This window comes from Podarcis tiliguerta, assembly GCF_965153285.1.
Source record: "Podarcis tiliguerta genome assembly, chromosome: 4".
Lineage (NCBI taxonomy): Eukaryota > Metazoa > Chordata > Lepidosauria > Squamata > Lacertidae > Podarcis > Podarcis tiliguerta.
This window is the reverse complement of record NC_139537.1, coordinates 28418546-28441737: the sequence shown is the minus strand read 5'-3', so window position 1 is coordinate 28441737 and position 23192 is coordinate 28418546. Positions and strand designations below refer to the sequence as shown.

At 44.2% G+C, this 23192-nt stretch overlaps 1 protein-coding gene across 1 annotated transcript in view; it reads right to left on the bottom strand.

Annotated features, from left to right (window-relative positions):
• Positions 1 to 15022, bottom strand: part of ARHGAP31 (Rho GTPase activating protein 31) — an 86664-nt gene extending 71642 nt beyond the window's left edge. The window contains exon 1 of the mRNA XM_083437004.1: positions 14003 to 15022. Coding sequence (XP_083293130.1) covers positions 14003 to 14102 — 100 coding nt within the window. The 5' untranslated portion in view covers positions 14103 to 15022. The remainder of the gene's footprint in view (positions 1 to 14002) is intronic.
• Positions 15023 to 23192: the final 8170 nt, after the last annotated feature.

Sequence of the window (23192 nt, the reverse complement as noted above, 5' to 3'; positions counted from 1 at the left end):
TGAGCGCAAGTAGAAGCCTCTGTTTTACCAGGGTTCATAGAAACACAGGAAGCTGCTTTATACTGATTCAAACCATTGGCCCATCTAGCTCAGTATTGTCTACCCTGACTTGCAGCAACTCTCTGGTATTTCAGGCAGGGTTATCTCCCAGCCTTACCTGGAGACGAGAAGGACAGAGCCTGGATCTTCTGAATGCAAAGCTATGTCACTGAGCTATGGACCTTCCTGATTGTGCCAGGCTTCAAATCATGTTCAAGTGAAGGCGAGGAGGTAGCTATTGACCTTTGGGTGCCAGGAGCCATTTTGAATCACAGTGGCAGACCAAACCATGACTTTGGTGTGACTCCACCAGTTTGTTAGCAAAGGTTTTGCTGCCTCTTGAGATATTGTCACCGTATTCAGAATGAGGGGTGCTGAACTGGGGGTGAGGGTATACATCGCAGTGTGGGTTCCGAGAGCCATTTTGAATCAATATGGCAGACCCAAACATGACTTTGGTGTGATTTCACCTAATTTTTTGGCTCACAAATGACACACTATCCATTTCAAAATCACAATGTTGGGAGGGGGGGTTGGTTTCTAGAAATTCACAGGCAGTGCCAGGCACTCCACACTGATAATAACAGTGATAAATAAAAATAAGTTGCATTTACAGGCTCTCCAGGGTAAAACCATGAATCGCTTTGAAGTCTAGGCTGGAGAATGAAATCAGGCCACAAAGTATTCCATTACTACTTTGCCTCGTGTATCTGCCTTCACTCATCTACGACATCTGTACTTTTTACAGCTGAAATATACTACATGCTCCAGAATACACACCCACCCACCCACCCCAACTCAGCATGTATCTGCTGTAAGAAACCGTTGAAAAGATGGGGGTGGAAATGCCTTCCCTTTGAAAAAATGTATCCTTGTAAAATCTGATTTGGAGAATATGCCGCCGAAAACATGTGATTTGTTTAGCAGTCTGGGAAGAGGCGAAGGGGGCCCAGTGCATTAGAACGAGATGCGTGCCTCACGCAAGGACTGCAGAGGGGAAATGTAAAACAGGATATGCAGCAGAGTGAAACGTTTTGTGGTGTTGTTGTTTCTGTTGTTTTAAGTTTGCTAAAGGAAATGCAGAAACAAAGCCCAGAGCTGTGATAGCACCACGAATGTTCAGCTGCAGCGACAATAAGCCACAGCTCCCAGGAAACAAGCAGCAGATTGAGGAAATAATGAAAACATAATCTCAGACGAGAATGGACAGCAAAGGAACAAGAGCAAACATATGGCTTCCGCTCCCCGTGATATCAGTGTTAATACATGGCTCTGATTGACAGGGCTTGTCAGTTTTCCCTTTGAGGTAACCAAATTGCTGAATCTCCAGAGGAGATGTTAGCTAAAGACAAGGGGGGGGGGGAGCGAGGGAGGGAAAGAGGCACAGTCTGCTGTTATAGATTCTTGTTCTCTGCCGCTCTGCAAAGAGTGAAGGATGGATTTCATGCACCTGTGGAGATTGAGAAAAGCGCTGAAGTCCCCACTCCCCAAAACTGAATGCCTGATATCTCTGAAGTTCTTCTCATGCACTAATTATAGCGGGCCTGTAAATAGCTGTACATCTCTGATTGCCTTGGGCCAGTCCCTCCAGGTGACCAGGCATACTGCTCTGTGTACAACAGGGGATAACAGGTGTTCTGATGCGCTAAGTGGCAGGCAGATGCACATAATTTTAGCCAGAAGGCTACTGTGGAAACACATCCACCATATTTCAAGCACACCTACAACCCACAAGGGAAACCCATGCTTCCAGCTTTCGGCAGAAGCTGGCTTCGCACAGCACTGATTGGCTGCTCCTAGTGTGAGTCACAAAGCCACCTCCCCCTTTTTCAGAGCAAGGCTGTGGACAGTGCTAATTGGCTGACCCTTGTCAGTTACATATGCAACTACCACCCTGCTGCCACCTTCTCAGCTAAGTAAAGTAGTAGTAGTACAGTAGTAGTAGTAGTGGTGGTGGTGGTAATGTTGAGTAGGAAAGAAAGGAAGATACTGAAAAACTTAAGACAAAGTGGAAAGGCAGGATGAAGAATGAGAAGATCAGATGGAGGATAGTTTGGGTGGGTTTGCAGGTATTGTGTGTTACAGGAGCAGGGATAAGCAAAGGTCAGTTCACACCATAAATCTGTGTTGCTTCTGTTTGAAGGTATGTCTAGATGCTGCCTAACTGATGCATTTTTTTTATGTGTACAGGTTAATTTTTATGAACTTCAGCCTTGCAGATAATTTTCTTTCCAAATGACTTATCCTCACATTTGCCTTCTGAGGGCTGCCCTCAGTACAAAGCAAATCTAGGTGGCTGCTTAGTGGCACATTTTTTAAAAAGTGGGTGCCTCTTAATGCAGCAAAAAGTAAAGACCAAATGCTGCAAATAAAACCTGTCACTTATTATAATGCATTACTTGGTTCACATTCAATCACACCTACATAGTCATATAAATATTTGTAGCTTTTGAATATGCATATTGTACACACATTTTGTCCCCTTCCAGGCAAAAGATATGCAAATAGGGCTAGGGGAGAGAGAGAGAGAGAGAGAGAGAGAGAGAGAGAGAGAGAGAGAGAGAATATAATAAAATCTTGTGCATGGGTGCTTTAGTTGAGATTCCTGCATTGTAGGGAGGTTGGGCCAGATGACCCTCAGGGTTTTTCCAACTCTACAATTCTATGATTGTATGCTCAGATGCACTCTCTTTATTGGTTTAGCATTGTTCCGCAGCACAAATACAGTTACCAGGAATGAACTGCAGGGAACCCTGGCTCACAGCAAGCCCAGCTTAGAGTGCCAGAATGCCTAAAACTATCCTGAGCCTCCAACTTTAGCAAACACTCAAGCTAGACAATTTCAGTTTATTAAAAGCTCAAACAGCCAAGCCAAGGTTTTGCTTTTTGTTTTTGCCCAGCAAGAAAAAAGCCACATATATGAACTTACAGAGATATTTTGCACGTATGCCAGCATCTACCGCAGTCTACGCCTACAGACCGTGCTTATTTCAGTATGCGCCACTATTTGCAGCCTGCTACGTTCTATAAATAAGGACTCATTTGCCTGGACATTTTGCTCATCACATAGCGTTCCTTCTAACAGTGAAGCGGGTGGCACCATGGTGACCAGCGAGGTGGTAAAACTGGCCTCGCAAGCATGGGGGAGGAGGGTGTTCTGCATATCTGATAGAAACCCAAATACGCAAGAAAATATTAGTTTAAATATTAAATAAAAGAGAAGCCAAAGAAACACCACGCTACTGGAGCAATCATTTGATGTTTTGGTTAGAGTGTCGGACTAGGACCTGGGAGACCCATGCATCATGGAGACTCAGCCATGATGCTCACTGGGTGGACTTGGGCCTATCACTCCTAGAAGCACAGAATTGTAAAGCTGGAAGGGACTAAGAGCATCATCTAGCCCCAACTCCAGCAATGCAGGATTTGTTTGCCCAACATGGGGCTCAAACTCACGACTCTAAGATTAAGAGTCTCGTGACCTTTAGGTCCCCTCTAACTCTACGATGCTATGATTCTATGCTCTACTGACTAAGCATGGTAGGTTTATTGTAGTAGCTATACATCAGCCTCAAAATCTTACTGACTTGGAGAGGATCTGCAAAGAGGAGTGGGACAAAATACCTCCTGAGATGTGTGCAAACCTGGTGGCCACCTACAAGAAACTTCTGACCTCTATAATTGCCAACAAGTTTTGCCACCAAGTACTAAGTCATCGAAGACAGGAGTGCCTGGCGTGTTCTGGTCCATGGGGTCACGAAGAATCGGACATGACTAAACGACTAAACAACAACAACACTAAGTCATCTTTTGCAAAGGGGTCAAATACTTATTTCACTCATTATAATGCACATCAATCTCTGACTTTTGTCTTCTGGGTTTCTGAGGGTTTTCCTGTTGTCATTCTGTCTCTCACAGCTACAATAAAACTACCATTAAAATTATGGACTGGTCATTTCTTCATCAGAGGACAAACGGGCAAATTTAGCAGGGGATCGAATACTTTCCCCCCTCACTGTATGTTCCTTAAACTTTAAAGTATCCGGGAATGAGTGGAGCTGGGATTTGGATCAGGTTATGCTCAAATGTAGGTGTGCACCCTCTGCCTTCAATTTCCCCTGAACTCTCACCCATTCTAGCCCCATGTCATGCCCCTCCGGTCTAGGCCTGGCTGGACATTCAGTGCCCCTAGCCTGAAACACCACCACTGTGCGCTACATATGAAGTTTTAGGGCTGATTGTGCCGCATGCTGCATAGCCTGTGTGGAGCCGGGTGCTGTAGCACTATAATGCAAAAACTGAACACTCAGCCCCTATACTGCCCACAGTATGAATTGGGGAGCAGGAGAGGTAATTAGCATGTAATCATGCAGGTCACAGACTCATAGCTGGCAGGTTCCTCAAAGGTCACCCGGACAAACCCGCTTCCAATGCAGGAAATCTGCTATTATTGTATCCCTGCCAGGTGATCATTCAGCCCTTGCCTCATACTGCAATAGGAAGTTTGCTTCTGAATACCAGTTGCTGGAAACTACAGGAGGGAGAGAGTCCTGTTGCACTCGGGTCCTGCTTGCAAACTTCCCGCAGGCATCTGGTTGGTCACTATGAGAACAGGATGCTGGAATAGCCGGGCCACTGGTTTGATCTGCCAGGGCTTATCTGACATTGTTCTGCTTAAAGGACTCTAACAAAGGAGAAGTAGTGACCTTCTGAGGCTGTCTCTTCTGCCGTTGAGCAGCTCATAGCATCACAAAGTTCTTTCTGATGTTTTGTCAGAATCCTCTTTCTTGTCATTTGAACCCGTTGGTTCAGGTTTTCCTCTGAAGCAGCAACCCCCCCCCCCCAATTTCATTCTTCCATTTATGTGACAGCCCTTCAAATCTCTGGAGATGGTTATCCCATCACCTCTGAATTGCCTCTTCTCCTCATAGGACTCAGCTGCCTCAGCTGTTCCTCACAGGACTTGGTCTCCAGGTTTTGGGATGTTATCAATATGCACAGATCAAATTCAGCTTTAAGTCAATGACAGACTAAGAGAGAAACAGTAGCAGGGGTCTGCTGTTCAGCCAACCCTGCTTCTCCAAAGCTTTACATAAAAGGTAAAGGTAAAGGACACCTGACAGTAAACTGCAGTCGCAAACAACTCTGGGGTTGTGCGCTCATCTCGCTCTATAGGCCGAGGGAGCCGACATTTGTCCGCAGACAGCTTCCGGGTCATGTGGCCAGCATGATTAAGCCACTGCTGGCCAACCAGAGCAGCACATGGAAACGCCGTTTACCTTCCTGTCAGAGTGGTACCTATTTATCTACTTGCACTTTGACGTGCTTTCGAACTGCTAGGTTGGCAGGAGCAGGGACTGAGCAATGGGAGCTCACCCTGTCGTGGGGATTTGAACCGTCGACCTTCCGATCGGCAAGCCCTAGGTTCTGTGGTTTACACCACAGCACCACCCGCGTCCCAAAGTTTTACATACCTGGCTCCAGACAGGAAGATAATGGAAGCTCTGTGTGTAAGAGAGGGGTGGAAAAAATGTTTGAAGACATGTGGCTTTATTTTGGTGTGTTTCTTTCCTCTTCAGTCACCTGGTATGATCGCCTGATTAAAACATTATCGCTACGTGTGTTGTAACTGTGCTGAGTGCACTTTGGGCTACCTACTAAATTTAAGTCTATCTGTCCTTATTTGTGTAACAAGCCAATACAACGGTGACGTATGTACACAAAGAAAAATTTCAAAATGCACTCACTCCCTCGTACACATATGTATCCAGAGAAGAACATATCACACTGTCAAAAAGTCTATTAAAATACAGGCATGCGCATTCAGTTAGGGGAGGGGGGAGCCACGATAGAGACAACCCAAATTCACATCTGGACAGCAGGTTTGGCGTTTGGCTCAAAGAGAGCTTCTCCTCAAATCAAAATGCAGACTCCACAGAAAGTATCAGTGTTTGGCAGAACAAAGAACAAAAGTACAAACTATGCAGCAAACAGCATGAAGACCCAGTTTCCTTCTCATGTGTGCCTGATGCCCAGATTTCAAGATCTCTCCTAGGGAACGTTTGTGAAGGAATAGATGGAGAGCTGGATATTTTTCTACATTTCTCTGACACTAAGTGTTATGCTCCTCATATGTAAAACAAAAACCAAGGGCAGCTTTAACATTTTCATCATGTTATGAGTTGCACAGGGGACTGTTGGTGCTGAGCTTTAAAGCCCTAAATGGCCTCGGCCCAGTATACCTGAAAGAGCATCTCTACTCCCATTATTCAGCCCGGACACTGAGGTCCAGCAGCGAGAACCTTCTGGTGATTCCCTTTGTAAGTGAGCTTACAAGGAACCAGGCAGAGGGGGCCTTTGCAGTGGTGGCACCCACCCTGTGAAATGCCCTGCCATCAGTTGCCAAGGAGAGAAACAATGACATGATTTTGAGAAGACGTCTGAAGCCAGCCCTGTATAGAGATATTTTTTTCAGTTTGATGTTTTATTATTTGTTGGAAGCTGCCCAGAGTGGCTGGGACAACCCAGTTACATGGATGGCATATAAATAATTTGTGGTGGTACATAGGAATTTGTTCTATGTTGAGTCAGGCCAATTATCCATCCAACTCAATACTGTCTACACCGCCATCATCCCTGACCATTGGCCATCTTGATGGGAGTTGCAGTCCCAAGCATTTGGAGAGTACCAGATTGGGGAAGGGTGAGCTACAGCTCTCCAGGATGTCAGACAGAGGTCTTTCCCAGCTGTGCCTGGAGATGACAGGAATAGTACCTGGAACCTTTTGAATGCAGAATAGATGCTTTACCACTGAGCTATGGCCCATTCCCTAATGTTAAGGGATTTGTAGCACTGGGGAAGAAAAAGCTTGGTGCGCCCCCTCCCCAATACAGGTGGCAGCTGACCAATGCCCCTAATTTATACTTTATAATTATGCCAACAGAACCTTAGCATTCTTTATTCTATATGTGAGTGAGAGAGTTTGTTAGAGAATTATTCTTCATGATCTTGTCCATAGTCAGTATGGGGGCCACAATGGCCAAAACAGTTCTCCTACAGCATGCTTAGATGGTGCTCAAGGCACTTCCTCTGAAACTGTACTGACTACTGCAGCAATACTGGGACAGCGTTGAATGAGTTAATCCTCAAGCACATTGGAAGTCTGTGAACTGAAGGCTTCTGACCGTCCAGAAATTTGGTTTGGTTCAAATTCTAATGTGAAACTGCCCAACTCGCACTTTCTGAAACAATATGAGAACCGAAGCACAGCGATTCTTTGAAATTTGCACTTCTGTGAATTTTGTGATGCATCCTTCCAACCAAATAATGTGTGCCAAAATGTGTATATGAAGAGGAAAGCGTGCCTTAAAAATGTATATATGGTGAAAATAACAGAAAATGCATACATTAGACTCATTTTGTTCGCAAAAATATGTATTTAATATAATTTTGTACTAAAACGCTGACTAATTTTAATAAGGTTTTTTTTAAAAAAAAATGCAAACTGAACTTAAGACTAGAAAAATAAGAAATCCGAAACTGTCAAGATTTGTCCAGCTTACTCAGGAATGATCCTGTTGAAGCCAAGGTTGTTGGCAGGAGTAACATTCATGTCAACTGGAAAATTCTCAAGAGAAATAGTTTTTTATAGTATTTTTTAAAAATAAAAACTTTAATTGTATGTTTTTTCAAAACATAACAAAAACAATTCTCTGTCCAGTGAAATAAAGTTACAATGCAGATTCCAGTACCTTATAAAAGGAGTTCATTTATCTAACAAAAAAGCTGATGTGGTAAATGCCATTTGCCGTTTTATAAGACAGTGTAACCTCATTGCCTTGCCTTCAGTTTGTGATCCATCAAAGACCCTGGATCCTTTTTGGCAGTGCTAAAATCTGGCTGGTATCCCATTTTCTATTTGTGGCTGTGAATGCCTCTTCATTCTCTTCCTTGATGTTTTATTAAACTGTTTCAGGCTGAGCTCAGTTTACATTGAGTGTTGGGTTTCAAAACTATACAATGGGAATCTATTAACGTTAGCCAGAAAGAAGACCCCCTGTGTCTAATGAAGTTTACTCTCAAGTAAATGCACACAGAACTGCAGCTGCAGGCTATGCAAAATGAGATTTACTTCTGACCCAACATGAATAGGATGGGACTGTGTGTCTGTTTGCTCAGTCATCATCCAACCACCAAATTCTAAAAGCCTGACTTAGCATAAATGCCCAGAGAGTTAAGTAAGTGTTCCCTTTGCTTGAGGAAGAAATTGTGGGCTTGGCTCTGAGCGGACAAGGCAGCCCAAGAAAAAAATGTGCTGTTTCCAGAGTAAGCTGCAGAACAAGGAATTCCAGTTTACATTGCTGATGTCAGGGATTAATAACATTTTGTTTTTGTTTGGTTTTTGAAAAAAGGAACTGACAAAGTTTCCATCTCCGGTTGCAAAAGAAAGCTTGAGAAAGTATCTGCTACCACAAGGGATGCAAAGAAGCTGAGAAATTTCCTTTTTTCATTTAAAGGAGAAAGCAATGGAGAAGGGGTGCCAAGGTGTTTTAATCACCATAAAACTTTAAGTCGCTGTAAGAAATCCCTAAAATAGTGAGGGGAAACACCTCTGGGAGTTCACGTGGTTTCAAAGAAAATGAGAGGGTGGATGCACTTGTGGCATAACCAGTATACCTCCCTTTGACCCTTCTGCTGTTGTGTGTAAGGGGAGGGGGTATTTTAACATTCCTCCATGGGCAAGACACATGGCTACCAGCACAGCTGCTGTCTTGTACGTAATTTGCACCAGAAGTGCAAAAAAGAAAAGGCTGGCTTGTGATGAGTTGTGTGCACACTCCTTTTCACACTGTGCAACACCCCAAACTACACTTCAAAGCTAAGCTTGCTAGCAGCAAGTACTTAAAAGGTAAAGGGACCCCTGACCATTAGGTCCAGTCGTGACCGACTCTGGGGTTGCAGCGCTCATCTCGCTTTATTGGCCAAGGGAGCCGGCGTACAGCTTCCGGGTCATGTGGCCAGCATGACTAAGCCGCTTCTGGCGAATCAGAGCAGCACATGGAAACGCCATTTACCTTCCCGCCAGAGAGGAACCTATTTATCTACTTGCACTTTGACATGCTTTCAAACTGCTAAGTTGGCAGGAGCAGGGACCAAGCAACAGGAGCTCACCCCGTTGCGGGGATTCGAACCACCAGCTTAAAAGCCACTTCCTACGAGGAAGGAAAAAGGAGGGGAAAGAAAGCTCATCATGACTTCTTCTTGAGGCGCTCTAGATTTCCCAGCCTCTGGCTCTTCCACTTTTGAAACCCTCTTTCACATTCATTGGTTTCTTTTCTTCCTTTTGTAACTCATACATTTTGTAATGTATGAACAGCCAAGTGAGTGGCTGCTTTCTCTGTTGGTACACACTGCTAGCAGCCAATATGTGGCAGGGCAGAGCTTCATGTAGAAAGAACATGTTTTACAGCAGAGGTGTTGAACCATCAGCCGGTGGGCCCATTCTGGCCCACCTAGACTTTTCTGCTGGTTTATCAGATCTTCACCCATTTTACCATGTCAGGGTGTAGAGGCATCAGCAGCGGCAGCACCTTAAACATAAAGTATTTCGGCTCCTGAACCAATGTGCCAGCTGCAGCAGGGAGCATAGCGCCATTGTTTCCTGGCCACTTGAACATTGCAGATTGGAACACTCATTCCTGTTTCCTGAGCATTCCAATGTTTCCCACATCCTGGGAATGACTAGACGGTTGCTTGGAGAAGGAGAAGGAGAAGGAGAAGGAGAAGGAGGAGGAGAGGCTTTCCCTGGCTATTCTTAAGGGTGGGTAACATCATGGTGCAGGGCTGGGTGAAGAGACATTTAATGCTCTGCACCCAGCCCAGCAATGTGATGGCAAGGAAAATAATGCCCTCTCTGCTCTTCAGGACCATTATCTGAAGAGCAGAGAGGGTGTAATTTTGCTTCCCATCTCAATGCTGGACTCAATGCAGCAATGAGGAGGAAACTGCCCCTTTCCCTGCTCCTTTGCTGATCTGCACAGATCACATGAGAAATCTCTGTGCACCCCACAGATGCACACGAAAGAGAAAAAAGAAAGATAGAAAACAAAGAAAAGTGAAATGTGGTGATTGTCTGTATGCAATCCATGAGGAGCAAACTATTATGCTATAGGAGCCTCAAATTCCAGGTGAGCAAGTCATGATAGTGGCCATGCAGGTAGGTAGCTGCATGGGAACCACAGCTCAGATGACTGTGTGCCATTCATTTGTTCTGAAAGCCTCCACAAGCCTGCTCATTGTGCTTCTCCTTCACCTGCCAATCATCAGAGCAGTAGAAACAAGTCTGTGTTTAGCCCCACTTTTGCCTCAAACAGTTTCGCCATGGAAAAGCCCATCAGCCTCTGCAGTAGGGGCAAAGGCAACATTTGTGCTCTTCAGTGGCAGAGCAGGCATGAGGTTAGATTGACATCTCAGCCAAAAGTAAGCAGTTCTAGCAACCCAGTCCCCACCCCCCCTGCTGCTTTACATAAGCCAAGGGTGATTGCTAAGAGATGACCTAGAAGGAAGAAAGCTGTATAGAACTGCCAAACCACTTCCTGTGACTACATCTAGACATTTGTTTTAGTTAGGATCTCTCTCCCAGCCATCAAACTACTAACTGCCCTTCCCTAAGTCGTAATGAGAGCTGGAAGTATCAGTGCACAACTCAATCAAGGGGAGAAACTGGTTTGAGTGGAAGACTCGGGACAGGCAAAAGAAAGTACCTCTTCAGTATGAAACTCACTTTCACAAGAAGTAAAGGGGTGACTCTCCATAGAAAAAATAACTACCAAACTTTTAGAAGACATCTAAAGGCAGCCCTGTTTAGGGAAGCTTTTAATGTTTAATAGGTTATTGTATTTTAGTGTTTTGTTGGAAGCCGCCAAGAGTGGCTGGGGAAACCCAGCCAGATGCGCGGGGTATAAATAAATAAATTATTATTATTATTATTATTATTATTATTATTAATGTTGTTGGACTCCAGCTTCCACCAGGCTCAGCTAGCAGAGTTAATAGTCAGGGGTGGTGCCAGTTCAACAACTGGAAGGTCACAGCTTCCCCACCTCTTCTTCACAGAGCCCCACATCTGAATGCTTTACTCCGAATAAGAAGAGGAAACGCTCTAGCCCAGGGGTTCCCAAATGGTGGTCCAATTGGCACCATTCACATTAACAAAAACTACCGCAGAGATAAAGTAGAGGGTCCATGGCTTGGCTTTTGAGAAGTAGGGGGTTCGCAGTACTTAGCTAATTGGAAGCCTCTGCTCTAGCCCCATATCATAGGTTCAAGCTCCTTGAAGAAACAAAATCTCAGAGGAATCCTAAAACCTTTTTTTACAAAAAAGAGCAATAAATAAAATAAAAAATAGTGGCCATATCCATCTGCACTGTCCACCCTTTCCACACAGGAGGCAAAGTGAACAACTGTAACAGGTAGAATGCTCCCGCTTTCAAGGTTATTGCTTGGCTCCCAATGGTGGGGAGGGTCTGAACAATGCTTTCCCCCAATAGATGGTTGCCCATCACAAATGACGCCATTTCAACTCAAGGGCTCCAATTAGGGTAATTTGGAGGCTTCTAAGTCTCATGCTAGTGACACCTGACCCCCGCCTGCCCTCACAGCTACCTAGAGAGCAGATTTGTCTTTAATATTATTCCACCTCCTTGCCTTGCCGCAGAACAAAGGAATAAAAACTCCCACATCTCTTCTGCTTCTTGTTATCGTTAAGATTTAACCTACACCCTATGATCTAACTCACATCCTTCTAATGGCTCCTGTAACAATGGAGTCTTTCATTACTAGATCACACACTGCTGGCCAATGGGACATGCCATTCAGCAAACATGAAAAGGAATTCACTTTTGCCCATTTTTGCTCCTCACAACAGACCACGCTGGTAGACCGAGCCATCTTGCAAAAGAAGCTGATGACAAAGTCTGCAGTCGCTGGAGAATATACAGGATCCCATCACGCCTTTCTTCAAAATAAATAAAAGCTGCCTTCTTGTTCCTGTTTTCCTGGCTACATTGAATCGAGAACAAGGCAGCGCAACTGGAGACCCACAAAGCCATGTATGGTGGCCCACAAGGGACTAGTAAATCTTCTGTATTTGCTGCCCTTCTGAGACTGCAAAAACCCAGGGCAGGAGGAGGTGGGCATCACACAGAAAACAATACATTTATTTATTAAGACACTTTTCTCCCCGCATTTAGCCCCAAGGGCAGCTCACAACCATTAAAGAAATGCATTATAATAATAAGCAAGTAAACAAAACAACAACAGAGAACTAAAAACCATAGCCAGCTAGAAAATACTCACATAGGAAGCTGCCACATCAAAACAGACCTTTGGCCTATCTAGCTTACTGCCATCCACACACAAAGGGTGGCCAATGTTGAGCTCTCCAGATGCAGCTGGACTACTCCTCCCATCATCCCTTGCTGGCTGATGGGGCTAGGGTGTTGCTGTGTGGGTGTTGCTGTTGTTGCTGTCCAGGGACCACAACTGAAAAGACCCTGCCTCTAATCCCGAGTTGCAGCAAGGCCTCAGAGGAAGAGCGCAGTAGGCAGGCAAATCACGTAAATCCACATTTAAAATGGCTGGTGGACAATGCTTGATTTTGTGGATCCCAAGTTGCTGAGGCCTGATTTGGGAAAACTTAGACCTCCCCCTGCAGTTCATCCTTCAGGTTCCTCAATGAACAGGCCTGAAGCATTGCTATGGACAGCCAAACGAGAAAAACAGCAACCTAAAAGTGGCTGCATTTAGGCAGCAGTTGCAATGTACACAGCGACACAAATGCCATGAACATTTGTCAAATGAATTAAGCTTAGCTTGATGGACTGATCTGGGGGGGAAACACATGCTCTGTATAATGTGCCTGTGTAAGAGAGGAAACACGAGAACAACGTCATGTACTCTGGCAGCCCACAACACTGAGTAACAGCAAAGTCCCTTAGTTTATTATGAATACACTTCCTTTCTGAGGCATCTGTAATGACTGTCACCCACATTTATTGAATAAACACCCTAATAATGTTGCTCAAGGAGCCGCCTCGCCCGGAAAGTCTGAGTTTTAGGAAACCAAATAAATCTAAACTGGGAACGTCATGTGGATGCAGATGGCAGAGGAGGGGAAAAATCCTGAGCGATTTCTCATCAAATATTAGTTTCCAAGAAGAAGGTGGGAGGAATCCTTCTACCTTCCAAAGACCCGGCAATATGTTTCGCGTCACCCAGCCCACTTTTAAGAAATGTTCTCTGCTTCTCTCTCCTATCTCGTCCGCTTGAAAAGCAGATTGGCACTGCCACCTCCCACAGTCTGACACATCATATGCTCGTCTGAGAAAAAGGATTGTAGGCAAGGGGTGGGGGTTTCTAGTAAGAAACACCAGCTGCTGTTCTCCCACTTACTTGTCTTACAAGTAGGAAAATTTGGGGAGCCTTGCTTGGGCCTAAGAGCCACCGTTACATCTTCATTACAACCTTTATTCTGAGAACTGATGTCTGTCTCCCGTCTCCATTGATTCTGTGGCATCCTGTGGCTGGGGGCAGGGAAAGTCTTGCAAAACATGGAAGGGCCACATACTAAGGAGCAATCTTGAAGCCTCGTGCTAACGCACCCCACCTCTGAGTAACTGAAAAGTATCCTTTCTCTGTGTGCCTCAAGTTAAGAGACTTGAGGGCAAATAGTTAATCTTTCTCTCTCACACACAGCAAAACATTTCCCTGAACTAAGCACATCGCTAGTTGGTCGCTGACAGAACAAGACACTAAAGTCCTATCCACACCAGATAATCATTCCCTGCTTTATTTCTGTAGACAATTAATCCTCCCATTCAAAAGGCACTGCAACAGACCCATCTCTAGAGAAAGCAAGAATAAGGCCTTGGTTGCTGTTGTTGTTTTAAAAATAAATATTACCATCTTGTCCAGTGCTCTCCAGATAGTCTGTCAGATCACAGCCGAAGACGTTTGTGGCTCCTTTCCTCTTGACTTTCGGCTTTCCTCCCTTGTTCTTCATGAGTTGGTTCCGAAAAGAGCCCCCCTCCTTCTTTTCCCCCCCACCCCCTCGCTTTGCACCAGACAAGTGCAAAGCTCCCCCACTCCCTCAGACCCTCGCCGTCGCCCGTGTCCCGCTTCCGGTCAGCCACATCGAAAGTCCAGAAGAACTTCCAGCTGGACGTCTCCACATTAATCCCCACCAGATGTGAAGCTGCTGCTGCTGCTGTGGCGGCTGCTTCTGTTGCAGAAGGGAGAGGTCAGGACAATGCGGAGATCTCCAGCAGGCAGCAGCAGAGAGATCATAGCCCAAGTTCAGGAGGCTTCTGCAAAGAGGGAGGTGGATGGTGGTGGTGAAGCAATGCCTCCAGGGAGACTGGTAGCAACAGGGCAGATGTTAGCTGGAGTTCCCTCTTCCTTCGCTGTCAGGTCCCAGGAACCTCCAGAACCAATCCAAGCCAGCAATCAAAAGTATGTCAAGATGGGTCCTTCAGGCAGTAGAGATTGCAAAATGATTCTTCCACGAACTTGTAAAAAGACAGAGGGGGAGGGAAAAGAGCGAAATGACAGAGAGAAAGGCAAGCCCACTACTTTTTACACCCCTGGGGGTTTTCTTGCCCCCCTGCAGCCACTGGACAATGTTAGGAGAAACAAGGGCTGGGTTCCCTAAGTTAGTGCCCTCGCTCTCGCTCTCCCCTTTCCCCTGTTTTTACAAATCCTGGGATTATCCAGCTCAGGAAATGCTGGAAGGAAGTTAGCTGAGGAGGGGGCGGAGGATGGACTTTTTTGGCAGTGAAGAGAGAGAGAGAGAAGTGTAGGAGTGGGGGGAGAGGCAGAGAGTGAAGGGGGCTGTTCAGAGCAGGGAGAGGCGGGGACGTCCTGCCAACTCAAAGGTAACGGGACAGCCTGAAAGGAAATAATTCCACTCAGTCAGGCTGCAGCAGCTTGGAGCTCTGACGTTTCCTGTTCCACAAATGGTCAGCTCTGAAATAGGCCTAGGGAGGGGCTAGAGGACAGGGGGGGACACACAGAGCATAACTCTGGTTTCAATAAATGCCCAGCTCTACTTATTGGGTTGTTGTTGTTGTTGTTGTTGTTTTGCCACAGCACCACTCTCAACCCAAATGCATCTTACTTCATACTTGGGACAGAGTGCTCTTCTCTCTACTGTGTTGTGTGCAAAAGGGGAACGGGCAAGCAAAAAGAGTTGTGGCACAAGTAACGAGAAAGGTAAATGTAGGAAAAAGATTCTCTCTGTCCAGCACCTCCCCCGGCCGCTGCCCCCTGCAACACTCCTTCAGATCAGAAACCAGCCATCAATTACCTCACAGCCTGCCCTTCCGCAGTATGGATGCAGTGTAAAAAAAATATCAGTTAGCAAGAAGGAATCGGCTACCCTCTAAAAAGTATGGATATTACTGCACAGCTTTCACCCTCACTTTTCTAAAGTATGTTCGGCACCCAAACAATAATATTATATTGTTGCACACCAGCACAACCTCTGAGCAAGATTCCAGGGGTTCCTGGTGCTTAACCAGGGTTTGTGTTTCCTCTGGGAATGAGGCAAGGCAGAAACTGTGATGTCTTTATGATATATGGTTTATTTGCACATGAGCCTATGGTGGAGGGGTTCACAGCATCAACACCCCCAAATGGTCTTATTTATTCCATAGCTGTAGCCTTGGATTCAAACAGAAACCAAACATTGCTCTGACTCTCTCTCCAGCTTGCTGCTTTTCAGCCATCTCACATCACTGCTTACTCTCTGCTCTCAACTCTGGCTTTTTCTGTTGAGGGAGGGGGCCCCACCTACTGTGGTACCTTGGTTCTCAAACTTAATCTGTTTCGGGAGTCCGTTCCAAAACCAAAGCGTTCCAAAACCAAGGCACACTTTCCCATAGAAAGTAATGCAAAACGGATTAATTCGTTCCAGACTTTTAAAAATAACCCCTAAAACAGCAATTTAACATGAATTTAGCTATCTAATGAGACCATTGGTCCATAAAATGAAAGCAATAATCAATGTTCTGTGGTATAAAATAAATAAAACAGTATTGTAGATGATAAAAAAAATCAAAAAATCTTACCTGCACTGATGATAGCCATTGTTTAGATGGGGGGCTTTTATCCATTTCCGCAGTCACACAATCAATCAGTCAGTAGCTGAACAGGGTTCCACACAGTCACAAAAACAAATTAACCGGAAAAGCCTCAAAAACAAAAACGCAAAATAATTAGCAAAAACAAAGTGCCAAACTTAATCCATTCCGGAAGTTCGTTTGACTTTTGAAATGTTCAAAAACCAAGGCACAGCTTCTGATTGGTGCAGACACCCCAGAAACAATAGATGACAGCTGCATCAGACGTTCGGCTTCCAAAAAACATTAAAAAACCAGAACACTTACTTCTGGGTTTTCGGTGTTTGAGAACCAAGGCGTTTGAGAACCAAGCTACCACTGTCTTTGCCATCTCAAGCTAAGCCCCTTAATCGCCCATCACCTCACAGGGAAGCTAGCTTGACTATATCTAGGAATTAGAAGGCTTGATTATCTTTTAACACTTGCTGGATCCAGGGATTGGAGACATCTGTCATACAGCTTAACACTCACACCCCAAACTCATAACAATGCATTTCTGTATCTTTTTTTTTAACTGAAGAACGCAGAAAAGCATTTCAATAGGTGGGGCCAAGCACCAGAGCCTTCATTTCATAGCTGTGGGCATGAAGGCAAAGAGTCCTATCTTACAAGCTGCATTGGTTTACTACTAGTCCAATTATTTTTCTATCCCATCTTTGTTTATAGATTAAAACCAAGGCTGCTTACAGTGTTCAAGCTACCAAGATACCAAATGCTTGAAATTTAAATTTTATCATTAAAACATCCAAACCTTTTTTAAAAAAGTATAGAAGAAACATGAACCATCTACCTATTCATCTTTGCAATCTCCGTGCTCACAGACAGGTATAACTCTACAGACACATTTTCTTTTCCTGCTAATCATTCCTCAGAAGTCAGAGATATGATGGCAGTAAGGCACTCTGCAAACTAAACATCTGGAACATAGAATTTTGGGGGTTCCGCCATTGCTACCATCTTCCCTGGGATTTTTTAAATTTTTATTTTTATTTTATTTTTGTGCAAAACATGTCAGAGTCTGGGTATTTTGAGCTTCTTAAGACAACCATGTTGGGCAATCACATGAGTCCTCGCGGACCTTATGACATACAATGTCATCACTGATGGTTGTTTCACCAAAGATGGTGAAACAGCATTCTAGTGGGAAGTCTCTTGTGTACTGTAACTGATGAGGAACAAACTTCAAAAGGGCCAGACGTCGGATTCAGACAAAAGAGCCCTAAGAAGCAGATATTGCTCTGAGCTTTTTCTTTTTTTAAAAAAAGAAATAAATGATAGCAGCTAGACAGAGACTTGCTTTTGTAAGACAGCAAATAAATCTTACTTCCCACCATGGAGAGAGAGAGAGGGAGAGAGGGGGGGAGAGAGAGAGAATTGCTGCTTCTTTGCAAACTAAGAAACCACCAACCATACCCATGCAATGTTTTGCTGCAGGGCTTCATTTGTATATACTAATCGTGTTCCCAGTTGTCCAAATCCTGGTCCTTACTTAGTTAAAACAGCATCACCAAAGGACAAGATGGAAGGGGAAATCTAAAGAGGGACACACAGACACCAAAAGTAGCCCAATGGAGACTTTGTACATGCTCAGCAGCCACACGTAATGCTGATTACTTGTGTGGATGGACATGGAATGGAGTATTTGTGAAAAGGGCAGAGAAGGATGGATGGCATTCTGCCGTGTTTTGCACTGTAAAGTTTCACCCCACTTGTTTGTACCTATATTGGGGTCCTTGCTTTGCTGCCACATGAAAAAAGACTGATAGCCTTCTTAAAATTACAGTAGACAGGAGTTAGGTGACAAACCGGGGGGAAGTGATACAGAAAAGAGTAGTTCTTTTAAAGCGTTAAGTTTTCCAAAGTAAAGGGCGACAGTTAATAAGGCTCTATGGAAACGGATTGCTCATGCCTCCAAATTGCTAATTTGATATGGGTGTGTGCATGTAAAATCACTAAGGGCTTGCAGGGTTGGTGGGGGCCTGAAAAGGAATGTGCACCCACAGCGGTAAACACAATAAAGAACAAACAAACTCTTGTTGAATCGCATCACCATAAAATTGGAATAGAAGGCTATTCCACAAGGCTGGAGCCATCTTAAGCGTTTGGAAATGGCATATATATAAAAAGCTGCTTTGTAGCCCAACCAGTGCTTTTACAAACTGGGTAGTATCTGGTGCAATCCTATACTATGACTGAGAGGCCATAGAATCCAACAGAAGGCGAGAAATGTTAGGAACTGAGGTATAAAAACTAGGAGCTAAATGGCACCTTAAGCCTAGGTTATGGGCGCAGCAACACAATGCCTAGGTGTGCTTTTTTATAACAAGAATACAAAGCTGAAAATGAATGAACTGCAGCTAAAATGTGTGGTTTAGTGGTTAAGAGCGGTGGACTCGTAATCTGGTGAACCGGGTTTGCGTCTCCGCTCCTCCACATGCAGCTGCTGGGTGACCTTGGGCTAGTCACACTTCTTTGAAGTCTCTCAGCCTCACTCACCTCACAGAGTGTTTGTTGTGGGGGAGAAAGGGAAAGGAGAATGTTAACCGCTTTGAGACTCCTTCGGGTAGTGATAAAGTGGAATATCAAATCCAAACTCCTCCTCTTCCTCCTCCTCCTCCTCTTCCTCCTCCTCCTCCTCTTCCTCCTCCTCCTCCTCCTCTTCTTCTTCTTCTTCTTCTTCTTCTTCTCATTTTTCACATGGTCTAGTCCTTCGCCTGCCCACCCCCCCAATATTCTTAAGAGGGTCTTTTCTGCAGTAGCTGGAAGTGGGGAAGCAGAAAAAGGTCCTCCTTTCCTTCCACTCTGCAGTTTTAATCTGAAATCTTAGGTGCAGTGCTGCACCCAGAACTCAGAGACTGCTTGCACTAATGAAATTCCCTGTCACAAAATGCGCCTAGAACAATGGGAGTTTCAAACACTGAGTGCGAGATACGCTGGAGAAAATGGAGACCATTTTCTGGTTGTGTGTTTTTCTCCTCCCTTCCTGAGGTGAACAGAGCACACACACAATGCAGTAGCTATTCTACAGGCAAAGTGGTGATGTTTTGCCACCTCTACCCCCAGTGTATAGAACTGGAGTAGAAGATTGCTCTGTAAAACTACACTCATAAAACACCCTAGGGAGCCATCCCTCTCAAATACAGTGGAACTTACTGTCATGATGCTACTTGCAAGGTTTTGCAATTGTTGGCAATCAGCTGATCATCGGCACTTTGTGCCTTTGTCCACAACAGTTTCATTTCATGCCACATAGACAAAGGAAAACAGATCACCTGATATCATAGTGACATCAGGGGCTTGGCCCCACCCACCTGCCAAACCAGATCATCAAGAGCTCCGAAAGCTGGTTTGTCAATCTATCAGCATAGTGGTCAAATACCTGATCTGAAAGGTCAAAGGGTTTGATCCAAATCAAGTTAGTCCCACTTGGTACCACTGAAATCAGTGTAAAATTACTCACAACTAATGTATGTCACACTAAAAACAATGACCTAAAGTACAATTAACTTGGCAAATGATGTCTGCCTCTGAATAAAGCGAATAATCACCAGTATCGCCTCTGTTTTCAAACCAGCCTAAGGTCCAATTTGTGGATAAGAAAGTGTTTTGTTTTGTTTTCAGATGGCACAAAAAAACCCTCAAGCCAGTTAAATAAGCATATCTCAGATGCCCTTCACATTCATAAACAGCTGAGAGAATGCCTATTTTTATCAAAAGGCTAAATTAATTCATGAATATCAAATACTAAGGATCTTTCTGTATGGACCATGAAACTATCCATGAACCAGAATTTATTATTGTTATTGTTATTGTTATTATGTATTTATTTATGCCCCGCCTTTTTTCCTGACAGAGCGTCAAGGAAGTTTACAGATAAAAATAAGAACAGCTAAAAACATAGGGATAAACAATTAAACATTGACAGAATTAAAAGTGTATGTACATTAAAAATATATTAACAACATACGAATAATTACAATAAAGAGAACACAGTACCAGTCATGGTGTATAAATAGTAAAAATATCATTATGGAATGGGACGCCCCAATTTTCATTGGAGAAATGTTGCATACTGTGAATGGATTGAAATGCCTGTTCCTGCAAGGAGAGGTGAGCCTGCTTACATGCATCACTTAAAAACAACTTCAACTGCCTCCGCTTTCATGCTTTTAAGACACAGTAACATTTTTTCATGAGGGTTATTAAAACTGCAGTGGGCCACTGAGGAAGACTAAGGCAGCCGAAACATTAGACATGAGAGTGTGTTATGAAGGAAGTTACTCATATTGATTTGCCTTAGAGGGCTGTCCATGGCTGTGTTTGCTTTCCATGCAGCAATTTGTGTATATTTATTGAGGAGCGGCTTATAGGTAGCTCGTTTGCTTTTTAATTTTTGTTGTTAAAAGAACTTCTTTTTAATGGATTCTTAGGTGCTTGTACAATGAAGAGTTTTGCATTTGCTTAATATTGTTTATCCCTGTTTGTTCCCTGTAGTTTGAGGCCCTGATGATACACACAGGCCGGGTTCGCACACAACACTAAGCCGAACAATGGCTGAGCGTGAGCAATCAATGCTTGGAATCATGGAGAAGAGATCACAGGTGAATCTGAATTGGACACTGAATTGCCCGTTTAGACATGAGCATTGGCTGAAATGGCTATGAAAAGCTGCATATAAAAGATGGGTGCGTTTCAGATCTTTCAAAAATGACAAGCTGCATTGAGAATGAAACTGGAAAGTTAAAAATAAAAAAGCTACAATCAGTCTGGTGATTTTCCCCAAAGGACTAATGCAGCTGCCTTACTGAAGCAAAGAGGGAGCAATTGGGGTGAAAAGGAATTAACTGTAGTGGGAAGAACAGCCTTTATAAAGCCGTAAGAGGGGTGTTTAGAAGCAGTTGTGCGTCTCTCAAATCTTTATTGTTGTGCTGCTTTGGAACATGAAAAGGGTCTGAGGATGCACATTTGGATTAAAATCACTACACTTGTTATAAATTGCATCTGGTTTTTAAAAATCCATCCCAGCACGGTATAGATACTTGGACTGTGCAAAGCACACACCGCTCATTTAATTGAAACCCTAGGGATTTGCATAAAGCTAGAGGCATGGGTGGAATTAATCAACAATACAGAGAAAATACAAGCAATTCCTTAAGTGAGAGACAGTGTGGCATATTAGCTCAAGCAGAGGTAGCCCTTCAGCTGCTGCTGAACTACAATACTGGTGATGCTCGCTGAAGCCAATGGGAGTTCGTGCCCAGCAATATCTGGCTGCCCCTCAGCTAGAGACTTGGGCTTGACTGTGGAAAACACAGGCTTCAGTCCCCTCCCAGTATCTGTCAAGGATGCTCCCCAGCCAAAGGAATGCACACGGCAGACAGTTGCTTAGACTAAGCATTAAGAGGATCTTTAGAATGTTATTTGTAAACCACTGGGAGGGTTTCTGACGGGTAGGTTCACCCCTCACAGAGTTACAAGGCCCAGCAACCCTTGACAAGCTACAGTAACCAGAATTCTTTGGAATGGGGGAATGTGTTTAGAATGTGTTTTAAATGTATGGTGTGTACACAGTATGGTCCCTTCACTGGTGTGGGGTTGGACTAGAAGATGGCTGTCGATGTCATATCCTCTACTATGAGCCTAACCTTGAACTGCGATGTGGCCAGTTCAAGAAGACTCCATAGCGTAAGCCTTATAGCAGAAAACTGCTTTGTTCTAAACTGCTTTGTTGCTACTGGGAATGGCAATATTTCACCTGTTGTTGACTTTCACTTGGATTTTATACAGTAAGCCCACAACTTATGTGCATTTAACTTGTGCGCATTCAGCTTAACGTGCTTGGCAAAATAACGGGGGGAAATAATAACTAATATGGGGGCAAGCATCCCGTAAAAAAGACGTTGACAAGCCCACCCGCCATTGAACCCAATGTGTTTTGGCTCTGCCATTTTGGCTTTAGGTGAGGTCCATTTGTAAGTTGTGGAGTTACTGAAGATAAGTCATTCTTTGTCTTTTGTGTGCAACAAATATTCCCGCAATCCCAAATATTCCTTTAGTTTGTAGAAAGTAAAGTTGCCTAGATGTAGGAGGCATTTCAAAACCCACAGACAATGCCGATTTTAATTTACTCACATGTGTCATCCTGTGGTAGAAGCTGTAATGTGTTTCGGGAGTTGACAGGAAACTGAATAAGGTGTGTAGGGGTGTGTGAGTGTGTATAGGCGGAAAAGAAAGTTGGGGGCGAAGTTGAAAGGGGGAGGTCATATGGAAGGGTCTAACAATGAACTGTGTGTGTGACAGGAAAACAATCCTTGCAGCAGAGCTATATTTAGGGGAGTTCTCTCTTCTTTTTCCTGTAGCCTGGTCCCTCCCACTTCTTTTCCTCAGCCTGGGAGATAGGTGAAGACTTAACAAGTCATAGATGGATATGAGTAAACATCAAACGCATCGTGCTGTAAGGAAAAACACCAGGGAAAAGGAGGATGACGCCTCCCCAAAATAGGTTTGGGAGAGTGCCTTCCCTCAGCTTCAGAGGGGAAAGGCAGATGCCAAATTTTGCTCAGTTTTGTTTGAAACAGATCATCAGGCCCGCTTCCCTGTAGATACCTAGGTTGGCAGATTGGCTTATTGGGTCAGACTGCTGCAGTTATTAGGGTAGCTTGATGCCAGGTTGTGCTCCTATGATAAATCCCATTTCACTCCAAACTGCAGCATTTCAGCTCATAGTCTTGGCTTCTACCTTAGCAAGTTACTGATCCAAAGCCTCCAACATTTCTCTGATGAAAATAAGGATGTCTCATTCCATAATGATAATTTTGCTATTTCTAACCCGCACATCTTACTGGGTTGTCCCAGCCACTCTGGGCAGCTTCCAACATATATAAAAAACATAAAGGAACATTAAAATAAACTTCTCTATACAGAATTGCCTTCAGACAGCTCTATAACCTCCAACATTTCTCCAATGAAAATAG